General features: G+C 42.1%; 1 protein-coding gene across 4 annotated transcripts in view; it reads right to left on the reverse strand.

The window, feature by feature from the left end:
* The window catches only part of wdfy3 (WD repeat and FYVE domain containing 3), a 218,094-nt gene that overhangs the window by 63,179 nt on the left and 142,415 nt on the right, over window positions 1-12,500 (reverse strand). For 3 of the 4 annotated variants that reach the window (XM_036936512.1, XM_036936513.1, XM_036936509.1), the window contains 6 exons: window positions 11,134-11,213; window positions 8,827-9,023; window positions 2,896-3,030; window positions 1,533-1,600; window positions 1,226-1,337; window positions 740-973 (listed from right to left, as the gene is read on the reverse strand). In XM_036936512.1, the coding sequence (XP_036792407.1) occupies window positions 740-973; window positions 1,226-1,337; window positions 1,533-1,600; window positions 2,896-3,030; window positions 8,827-9,023; window positions 11,134-11,213 (826 nt within the window). The remainder of the gene's footprint in view (window positions 1-739; window positions 974-1,225; window positions 1,338-1,532; window positions 1,601-2,895; window positions 3,031-8,826; window positions 9,024-11,133; window positions 11,214-12,500) is intronic. The other variant, XM_036936510.1, reaches the window with a different exon arrangement.

Consider the following 12,500-nt stretch of genomic DNA (forward strand, 5'->3'; position numbering starts at 1 on the left):
AGTTTGTTATATCTGGAGTACTTCTCCTGTCCTATTTGGTGTCCTGTGTGAATCTAAGTGTGTGTTCTCTAATTCTCTCTTTCTTTCTCTCTCTCGGAGGACCTGAGCCCTAGGACCATGCCTCAGGACTACCTGACATGATGACTCCTTGCTGTCCCCAGTCCACCTGGCCGTGCTGCTGCTCCAGTTTCAACTGTTCTGCCTTATTATTATTGGACCATGTTGGTCATTTATGAACATTTGAACATCTTGGCCATGTTCTGTTATAATCTCCACCCGGCACAGCCAGAAGAGGACTGGCCACCCCACATAGCCTGGTTCCTCTCTAGGTTTCTTCCTAGGTTCTGGCCTTTCTAGGAAGTTTTTCCTAGCCACCGTGCTTCTACACCTGCATTGCTTGCTGTTTGGGGTTTTAGGCTGGGTTTCTGTACAGCACTTTGAGATATCAGCTGATGTAAGAAGGGCTATATGAATACATTTGATTTGATTTGAACTGCAGATTGCCACTTTCCTGACACAATAGCTAGATTAAGGGTTGCAAACATCTAGAAACCTAAACCAAAATTCCCCCCTTTTCCAGACATTCCTTTGGGAGCGTTCCCAGATTTTTGCAACCCTTAATCTAGATGATCAACTAATAGCAATTAAATCCCACCGGTTGCTGTCTGGATAGCACTTTGTGACAACAGCTGATGTAAAAAAAAGGGCTTCATAAATACATTTGATTGATTTGTCTCACCTCTAACAGTAGGTCTATGGTGGACGTCTGTTTGTTGGCCGGAGTCAGACACAGGTTGTCCATGATCAGCACCTTCATGAAGTCAAACACATACTTCTTGGCCGGATGATTGGTCAGGTAGGTCTTCGAACCCACGTTGCAGTATTCCGATTGGCTACGGTTCATGCCCGTGTCGGCGGTGAAGGCCTTGAATTCTTCCGTTGGTGACCCTGCTTCATCATCCAGGTCACTCACCTGAGAGAGGAGAGGAGAGGAGAGGGAGGGAGAGAGGGAGAGAGGGAGGGAGGGAGGAGAGGAGAGGAGAGGCGAGGCGAGGCGAGGAGAGGAGAGGAGAGGAGAGGAGAGGAGAGGAGAGGAGAGGAGAGGAGAGGAGAGGAGAGGAGAGGATTAGATTGAGCTCAGAGAACACACACATAGCTACTGTAGAAAACACACACACAGGGGGAAAAAAAACATTCTACATTTGGATACAGTTGAGCCTCTCACCATCTCAGAGTAGGGCCTGATGTTGAAGGGGAAGACTGAGGCAGCCAGGACACACAGGAACTCTGGGCTGTGCCACATTGGGGCCAGGTCTGGGACGTTGTGATACAGGTACCTGTAATAATAAATCACTCATTAGTGATATATAGATATATGTAGAATATAGTAAAAAATAAAGAAAAACCCTTGAATGAGTAGGTGTGTCCAAACTTTTGACTTGAACTGTCTGTGTATAAAATATACATTATGACTATTATTTATGATATAGATTATTTTAAATATTTTATCATTATATATGTGATACAGGTACCTGAAGAACTGCATCAGAGTCACCGGGTACTCCCTCAGCCACGAACCCTCTTCCTCAGACTGCCACGGCTAAGAGGACGAAGAAAAGCACAACGTCATTTGATGGTAGAAGAAGATCGAGGAGCTATATGAAGCTGACATTTGATGGTAGAAGAAGATCGAGGAGCTCTATGAAGCTGACATTTGGTGGTAGAAGAAGATCGAGGAGCTATATGACATTTGGTGACAGCAAGCTAGGTAAACTCAACCATGGATGGATTGCTGCCTCTCCTTAAGACTGCTAACAGGATAGGGAAACCAACATGTTATTTAGGGTGAACTATCTCGTATCTGTCTCTATCCATAGACAGAACTATCCCGTATCTTTCTCTGTCCATAGACAGAACTATCCCATATCTTTCTCTGTCCATAGACAGAACTATCCCGTATCTTTCTCTGTCCATAGACAGAACTATCCCATATCTTTCTCTGTCCATAGACAGAACTATCCCATAGACAGAACTATCCCATAGACAGAACTATCCCATATCTTTCTCTATCCATAGACAGAACTATCCCGTATCTTTCTCTGTCCATAGACAGAACTATCCCATATCTTTCTCTGTCCATAGACAGAACTATCCCGTATCTTTCTCTATCCATAGACAGAACTATCCCATAGACAGAACTATCTCGTATCTGTCTCTATCCATAGACAGAACTATCCCGTATCTTTCTCTGTCCATAGACAGAACTATCCCATATCTTTCTCTGTCCATAGACAGAACTATCCCATATCTTTCTCTGTCCATAGACAGAACTATCCCGTATCTTTCTCTGTCCATAGACAGAACTATCCCGTATCTTTCTCTATCCATAGACAGAACTATCCCATGGACAGAACTATCCCATAGACAGAACTATCCCATAGACAGAACTATCCCGTATCTTTCTCTATCCATAGACAGAACTATCCCATAGACAGAACTATCCCATAGACAGAACTATCCCATATCTTGCTCTGTCCATAGACAGAACTATCCCATATCTTTCTCTGTCCATAGACAGAACTATCCCATATCTTTCTCTGTCCATAGACAGAACTATCCCGTATCTTTCTCTATCCATAGACAGAACTATCCCGTATCTTTCTCTATCCATAGACAGAACTATCCCATATCTTTCTCTATCCCCATAGACAGAACTATCCCATATCTTTCTCTGTCCATAGACAGAACTATCCCATAGACAGAACGTCATCTGGTTGTAGAAGTGAATCTAGTAGCTCGTCTACATGGAAAAAGGATTGGGTTGTCCTCCTTTCTCTCTCCTCCCTCCACTCCTCTATCCTTCCCACGCTCTTTCTCTCTCTCTCCTCCTCTCACCAGGTTGAGCATGCTCCTCAGCATCCCCAGTAACAGGAAGCCAGCCTCGGTGCAGACACTGTGGATGGATCCCACTATGGTGGCGCTGGAAGCAGGGACCCCAAAGATAAAGGTCCAGATAGAGTCCAGGTCAAACTAACACAAAACACAGAACACAGAGGCTGGGGTAACACTCAGCAGGGTTACACATTAACGATGTCCTCTTGTCCGAGACAAGAAGAATTTAAATTAAAGTTGTTGTTTTTTTTAAATCACACATTTCACAATATCAAACAATTACTCCAATCAGAATTGGATCAGAAAGACCCAATTTAAATAATATTCTAATCTATTTTTCATGTACATACATTTTAAAAAGCCTAAATGTCAAAGTGTATGTGATTGGCTAAAGCCTCATGTCCAAATGATCACATGACCGGACAGTGCCTGTTGTTCACCCTACCCACCTTGAATCTGAGAAGAGGTGTTGAGCATTTTGAAATTATTTAACTATAAACATAACTGATTAAAACCTGGACGTTTTATACATTTTTATGAAGCATTTCTTAACTTGTTTCAAAGTAGCCTAGCCAACCCTAGCTCAGCCAACCCTAGCCTAACCAACCCTAGCCTAGCCAACCCTAGCCTAGCCAACACTAGCCTAGCCAACCCTAGCCTAGCCAACCCTAGCCTTGCCTACCGTAGCTTAGCCTAGCCAACCCTAGCCAACCCTAGCTTAGCCAACCCTAGCCTAGCCAACCCTTGACAAAATACGACCATAGAAATGTTGAGGGAATTAATTTACACACTTAATACACCATTGGTTTTCAAATCAATATGATCTTATTGTCCAGCAGCCAAAAGTATAATCCCAGTCATTTAGTAACCCATACTAGTTGATAATAAGGTGGACACCTAGGTGGACAGCGTGGTTGTGAACTAAAGGAAGGTGAGGATGGTGAGATTGGTTTGTTTACCAACCAGGCATCAGACTGAGATAAATTGTGAGGTGATAGGGCCGAATTAGAGTTTGCAGTGTTTGAGTGTGATACCAATTATGTCTTGGAGTCTGTGAGGGGGAACTCGTTTCTGCTCCAGGGGGCGCCAAAAATGATGTTTTGGAGTCTGTGAGGGGATCTCGCTTTTCCTCCAGGACACAGCTGTTTCAGTATTTAACCAAGAGGAAAACCCCAAAATAGATTTGAAGTGTAGAAAATGTAATACAAGGGCGTTTCCTATTTAGCAAGTAAAGAACGTGGCCTGGTGGTGAAAGAGGCATCATTGAACTATAAAATATAATATAATATATATATATAAAAGGTGATTCGTGGCAACATATTCATTTTAATTATTGAGACTGGAAAAAAGTTGAGGTACTTGCTCCCCATCTTTCCACATCACAGTCTATGCTTCTTAAGATGGGTTTGAACTTGTTTTTTGACTATAGATTGCAACAGGATAGATTTGTATTCCCAGGCAGCAGAAATTGTGTACTCTAGGGATGTTGAGGGGGCGGCTCTCGTTCAGGGACAATAGAGCAGATTTTGTCCTGTGTTGATTTTATATCCGGATACACAGCTGTAGTTCTAAAAAAAAAAAAAGACTGGTAACGACTCAGGTGCCCACGTAGCGCAGTACATCAGTCTGCATACAGAGATATGTGGTGGTCTTTAGAACTACAGCTGTGTAACGACTCAGGTGCCCACGTAGCGCAGTACATCAGTCTGCATACAGAGATATGTGGTGGTCTTTAGAACTACAGCTGTGTAACGACTCAGGTGCCCACGTAGAGCAGTACATCAGTCTGCATACAGAGATATGTGGTGGTCTTTAGAACTACAGCTGTGTAACGACTCAGGTGCCCACGTAGAGCAGTACATCAGTCTGCATACAGAGATATGTGGTGGTCTTTAGAACTACAGCTGTGTAACGACTCAGGTGCCCACGTAGAGCAGTACATCAGTCTGCATACAGAGATATGTGGTGGTCTTTAGAACTACAGCTGTGTAACGACTCAGGTGCCCACGTAGAGCAGTACATCAGTCTGCATACAGAGATATGTGGTGGTCTTTAGAACTACAGCTGTGTAACGACTCAGGTGCCCACGTAGAGCAGTACATCAGTCTGCATACAGAGATATGTGGTGGTCTGTGCCAAGTACAGTAAAATGGGCTCATTTATTTATTTAATATCACCTAGGCAAGTTCATGACGTTGTGATTGGCTGGCAGACAGCCTGCGCAGGAGGTTCCAGGGAGAACAACAAGCTCATGATGTTGTGATTGGCTGGCAGACAGCCTGCGCAGGAGGTTCCAGGGAGAACAACAAGCTCATGATGTTGTGATTGGGCAGACAGCCTGCGCCGGAGGGTCCAGGGAGAACAACAAGCTCATGATGTTGTGATTGGGCAGACAGCCTGCGCAGGAGGATCCAGGGAGAACAAGCTCATGATGTTGTGATTGGGCAGACAGCCTGCGCAGGAGGTTCCAGGGAGAACAACAAGCTCATGATGTTGTGATTGGGCAGACAGCCTGCGCAGGAGGTTCCAGGGAGAACAACAAGCTCATGATGTTGTGATTGGGCAGACAGCCTGCGCAGGAGGTTCCAGGGAGAACAAGCTCATGATGTTGTGATTCGGGCAGACAGCCTGCGCCGGAGGGTCCAGGGAGAACAACAAGCTCATGATGTTGTGATTGGGCAGACAGCCTGCGCAGGAGGTTCCAGGGAGAACAACAAGCTCATGATGTTGTGATTGGGCAGACAGCCTGCGCCGGAGGGTCCAGGGAGAACAACAAGCTCATGATGTTGTGATTGGGCAGACAGCCTGCACCGGAGGGTCCAGGGAGAACAACAAGCTCATGATGTTGTGATTGGGCAGACAGCCTGCGCAGGAGGGTCCAGGGAGAACAACAAGCTCATGATGTTGTGATTGGGCAGACAGCCTGCGCCGGAGGATCCAGGGAGAACAACAAGCATTAGACTGCCTATGGTAAATTGGCATGAGCATATTTTGCCAGGTTGTACTATGGCAAAAGGAATGGCAAAAAGGACTTAAACCAGGGATATGAATTGTTCCCCAATGTCCATACAGCGTAGAACATAAATATTGCCGCTCTAAGTGATCAATGGCTTTTTGTACGTCCGATGGCAATATGGCCGACGGTGAGTCAGTATTCATGGACCCATTGGTAATATGGAGCAGACTGCGTTGCAGGTCTGGTTTAGATTTTTTTTAAAGTCTGTGTCTTGTGTGACTAATAAGTAACAGAATGTTGAAGAAGACGGGGGGAGAATCTTTGGGGGGGGGGCGATAATTCCCACATTCTGGTCCTTATCCTTTTTTTTTTCAATATTAAAGAAATTATATCAGTGTTCACGTCCCTATTGAATCATGTCTAGAATCAGTTGATGTAAAAAAAAAAATGTCCATAAGGATAGAAAGAACTCTGGAGGTTTCCAACAAACCCCAGGGATTTCCCGCTGATCATGGTTTGTATGGTTTATTTTAGTTCCATCAGAGCGACAGGGGGCCTCAAGTGTTGCAGGTCGGCAGAGATCTCAGATCTAGACAAAATTACCATAGAAATCCCAGAGTTTTGAATTGATTAATAACGACGGGTCACTGTATGGTTCCATCCATTGATTTAATGGAAGTTATATTTTAAATGTTTTTTTGTCGCCTAATAGATAATTTATTGAGCTGATAATAGATTGGCTTGGATGAGCCCTATGAACATTTGAAAAAGAAACATGCTATGTGAATGAGAGTTTCTGCCCGGCGTCTACATGATAAATGAATTTATTTTCTGATAATCTGCCGATCAAGGATAGCTTGTGGAGAGACGTTTCAAGGTGTCATGATTGGTCTTCTAATTCTGTAATGTTGTGTTGGTTGATTGATTTAAATTGGATGACAACGAGGTAGAGTATGACCTAATAAAGCCTTTGACCATGTCCCACAGTCCTCCAGGTTCATCATCAGTGTTACCACAGTCCTCCAGGTTCATCATCAGTGTTACCACAGTCCTCCATCAACACAACGCCATAGATAACGCGCAATTGGCATGCTGGCTGCAGAAATATCTACCAGAGCTGTTGCCAGAGAATTTTATGTTAATTTCTCTACCATAAGCCGCCTCCAACATAATTTTAGACAATTTGACAGTACATCCAATCTGCCTCACAACCGCATACCATGTGTAACCACACAAGCCCAGGACCTCCACATCCGGCTTAATCACCTGCGGCAGGGTCTGAGACAAACCACCCAGACAGCTGATGAAACTGTGGGTTTGCACAACTGAAGAATTTCGGCAAAAACTGTCACAAAACCTTCCCAGGGAAGCTCATCTGCGTGCTAATGCTCACCTTCGATGGGCCCTGGCATGCTGGAGAAGTGTGATCCGGGCAGATGGCAGACAGCTTTGTATGGCGTTGTGTGGGTGCGCGGTTTGCTGATATCAATGTTGTGAACAATGTGCACCATGGTGGCGGTGGGGTTATGTTATGGGCAGGCATAAGCTACACACGACATGGGATGCTCTGGATCTTGTGAAATCCATACATTAGGGTCTGCATTTATTTGACAAGATAAAATGCTATTTAAAGGAAACAAATTGGACATTCAACAAGCACAGCACTTACACAAATGACTGATGACTGGCTGAGAGAAGCTAATGATAAAAATATTGTGGGGGATGTTTTGCTAGACTTCAATGTGGCTTTTGACATTATCGATCATAGTCTGCTGCTGGAAAAACATATGTGTGATGCTTTTACACCCTCTGCTATAATGTGGATAAAGAATTACCTGTCTAACAGAACACAGAGGGTGTTCTTTAATGGAAGCCTCTACAACATAATCCAGGTAGAATCAGGAATTCCTCAGGGCAGCTGTCTAGGCCCCTCACTTTTTTTTAAACCCTTACTAATGACATGCCACTGGCTTTGAGTAAAGCCAGTGTGTCCATGTAGGTGGATGACTCAACACTATACACGTCAGCCACTACAGCGACTGAAATGACTGCAACATTTAGAATGGGTGGCGAGGAATAAGTTAGTCCTAAATATTTAAAAAACTAAAAGCATGGTATTTGGGACAGATCATTCACTAAACCCTAAACTAAATATTTTAATAAATAATGTGAAAATTGAGCAGGTTGAGGTGACTAAACTTGTAAACTGTCATGGTCAAAACATATTGATGCAGTAGTAGCTAAGATGGGGAGAAGTCTGTCTATAATAAAGCGATGCTCTACCTCTTAACAACACTATCAACAAGGCAGGTCCTACAGGCCCTAGTTTCTACCTTCTTAATTAACAACACTATCAAGAAGGCAGGTCCTACAGGCCCTCGTTTCTACCTTCTTAACAACACTATCAACAAGGCAGGTCCTACAGGCCCTAGTTTCTACCTTCTTAACAACACTATCAACAAGGCAGGTCCTACAGGCCCTAGTTTCTACCTTCTTAACAACACTATCACCAAGGCAGGTCCTACAGGCCCTAGTTTTGTCACACCTGGACTACTGTTCAGTCGTGTGGTCAGGTGCCACAAAGAGGGACTAATATTATATTGTACTATATATATTATAATGTTATACTACTAATCCTATATATATTACAAAACAATATTAGACTAATACTATACGGCTAAATTACTGTCAAAGGTATTGTTATAATTGTTCTAAGTAACTAATGAGATCATAGATTGTTAATTTTGGGCAGAGCTGCCTGAGGCGCCCCACCTGGAAACAAACTAACTAGGGGAAACACTGGCTAGATAGTACGACATAAATTAGGTTTTACGATAAAATGATAGATAAGAACGAAAAAGGTTTGTTTACTAACATGGACACAGTATCCTTGACACAAATCTATGGGAAACACTAACTAGTAGAGTATGGAAAAGAGGTTTTTAGTAAGAAGTAATGATAAAAAGTTGTGTACTAACATGTACCTGGAGGCTGTCCGGCAGCTCTGTGACGGGTTGTTGCAGGAACAGGGCCATCAGCAGGAAGTAGAGCTCGGGGACGTTGGTGTGTTTCGGCAGCAGCGTCTGCAGAACAGGGAACCCTGGGAAATGGCAGGCGTCTCGGTTGATCTCCCGTAGCGTGGAGCGACCGCCGGCGCTGCGGCCCACGTTGAAGCCTGAGGAGGAGAGAGGAGAGGATGAGGGGGTTGGGGAAACTGCGAATCAGCGTTGTGATCAGGAAAACTTCAGGGGAAAAATGTAATACATTTGGATTTTAGATAGGGGATAGGCCAGTTATTTGAATAGAGGATAAATGTCAGAAAAGCAGGAAGACTCACATCCCCATTCTTACAATAGACTACAACTAACAGTTAGGAAACCGACATTGATGTGTGCTAACTACGCCTGTACTTTTCCCTTTCTATGCAAGCTGGGTCGAAGCACATGTGGGTATGCCTGTACTTTTCCCTTTCTATGCTAGCTGGGTCGAAGCACATGTGGGTATGCCTGTACTTTTCCCTTTCTATGCAAGCTGGGTCGAAGCACATGTGGGTATGCCTGTACTTTTCCCTTTCTATGCTAGCTGGGTCGAAGCACATGTGGGTATGCCTGTACTTTTCCCTTTCTATGCAAGCTGGGTCGAAGCACATGTGGGTATGCCTGTACTTTTCCCTTTCTATGCAAGCTGGGTCGAAGCACATGTGGGTATGCCTGTACTTTGTTGCAGAGCAGACGGAATATTGAAGTGCACTATGGGATATTAAAGTATTCTATTCTATTCAGAGTTTTACCTTTAGTTACACAGGTTAGTTTCATTGAGATAAAATCTCTTTTGGAAGAGAGACCTGTTTCAAGATAGACATTATAAACAAACAAAGAAGCATCAAAAGCCATCCTCATCGAAAGGTAATGACGGATGGGCAAGGGGCTGAGGGGGGCAGCATGTCACATTCTATATCCTGTAAATAGTTATATTCTATTATGGCACATTCTATATCCTGCACAGTAAACAGTTCTATTCTATTATGTCACATTCTATATACTGCACAGTAAACAGTTCTATTCTATTATGTTACATTCTATATCCTGCACAGTAAACAGTTCTATTCTATTATGTTACATTCTATATCCTGCACAGTAAACAGTTCTATGCTACATTATATATGTATATTATAGTACATTCTATATACTGCACAGTAAACAGCTATATAATATTATGGTACATTCTATATCTATATTATATTATGGTACATTCTATATCTATATTATTTTAGGGTACATTCTATATAATATTATGGTACATTCTATATCTATATTATATTATGGTACATTCTATATCTATATTATATTATGGTACATTCTATATCTATATTATATTATGGTACATTCTATATCTATATAATATTATGGTACATTCTATATCTATATTATATTATGGTACATTCTATATCTATATTATATTATGGTACATTCTATATCTATATAATATTATGGTACATTCTATATCTATATTATATTATGGTACATTCTATATCTATAATATGGTACATTCTATATCTATATTATTTTAGGGTACATTCTATATAATATTATGGTACATTCTATATAATATTATGGTACATTCTATATCTATATAATATTATGGTACATTCTATATCTATATTATGGTACATTCTATATCTATATCTATTTTATGGTACATTCTATATCTAAATTATATTATGGTACATTCTATATCTATATTATTTTAGGGTACATTCTATATAATATTATGGTACATTCTATATAATATTATGGTACATTCTATATCTATATTATATTATGGTACATTCTATATAATATTATGGTACATTCTATATCTATATTATGGTACATTCTATATCTAAATTATCTTATGGTACATTCTATATCTATATTATATTATGGTACATTCTATATCTATATTATATTATGGTACATTCTATATAATATTATGGTACATTCTATATCTATATTATGGTACATTCTATATCTATATCTATTTTATGGTACATTCTATATCTAAATTATCTTATGGTACATTCTATATCTATATTATATTATGGTACATTCTATATCTATATTATGGTACATTCTATATCTAAATTATTTTATGGTACATTCTATATCTATATAATATTATTGTACATTCTATATCCTGCACAGTAAACAGTTATATTATGTTGGGTTTTTAAAACTTGTATCTGCACATTGACTCACCTACACAAAATCCAACATACACACACACACACACGTCACTCTACTCACCCATCACGGTGCCGATCTTGTTGGTGAGGACAGAGTCAGTGTGGTCCAGCCATTCGCCTCCGGTCAGTCCCTCTTTGAACCTGGGCAGGTCAAATAAATGTAACATCATGATATGGATGATCAGGGGAATTCCTGACAAATGTGAAATGTAATGTATTTGACAGATCATGTACGTGACAATCGTTGTTAATATTCAATCTAAATACAGTACGAGTCAAACGTTTGGACACACCTCCTCATTCAAGGGTTTGTCTTTATTTTTAAACTATTTTCTACATTGTAGAATAATAGTGAAGACATTATCACTAAGCTAAGGACTAAACACCTCCCTCTGCAACTGGATCCTGGACTTCCTGACGGGCCGCCCCAGGTGGTAAGTGTAGGTAACAACCCATTTGCCACACTGATCCTCAACACGGGGGCCCCTCAGGGGTGCGACACAACAGTGGTAGGCTTGATCACCGATGATGATGAGACAGCCTATAAGGAGGAGGTCAGAGACCTGGCAGTGTAGTGCCAGAATAACAACCTCTCCCTCAACGTGATCAAGATAAACAAGATGATTGTGGAATACAGAAAAAGGAGGACCGAGCACGCCCCCATTCTCATCGACGGGGCTGTAGTGGAGCAGGTTGAGAGCTTCAAGTTCCTTGGTGTTCACATCACCAACAAATTATCATGGTCCAAACACACCACGGCAGTCATGAAGAGGGCACGACCACACCTATTCAGGAGACGGAAAATATTTGGCATGGGTCCTCAGATCCTCAAAAGGTTCTACAGCTGCACCATCGAGAGCTGGTTGCATCACTGCCTGGTATGGCAACTGCTCGGCCTCCGAACGCAAGGAACTACAGAGGGTAGTGAGTACGGCCCAGTACATCACTGGGGCCAAGCTTCCTGCCATCCAGGACCTCTATACCAGGCGGTGTCAGAAGAAGGCCCAAAAAATTGCCAAGGACTCCAGCCACCCTAGTCATAGACTGTTCCCTCTGTTAACACACGGCAACCAGTACCGGAGTGCCAAGTCTAGGTCAAAAAGGCTTCTGAATAGCTTCTACCCCCAAGATATAAGACTCCTGAACATCTAATCAAATGGCTTCCCAGACTATTTGCATTGTACACACCCCACCCCCCATTTTTACACTACTGCTACTCTCTTGTTTATTATCTATGCACAGTCACTTTACCTCTACCAACATAAACGGTGCCCCCGCACATTGATTCTGTACCGTAACACCCTGTATATAGCCTCCTCACATTGACTCTGTACCGGTACACCCTGTATATAGCCTCCTCACATTGATTCTGTACCGTAACACCCTGTATATAGCCTCCTCACATTGATTCTGTACCGTAACACCCTG

This window comes from Oncorhynchus mykiss, chromosome 11, assembly GCF_013265735.2.
Source record: "Oncorhynchus mykiss isolate Arlee chromosome 11, USDA_OmykA_1.1, whole genome shotgun sequence".
In the NCBI taxonomy this organism is placed as follows: domain Eukaryota; kingdom Metazoa; phylum Chordata; class Actinopteri; order Salmoniformes; family Salmonidae; genus Oncorhynchus; species Oncorhynchus mykiss.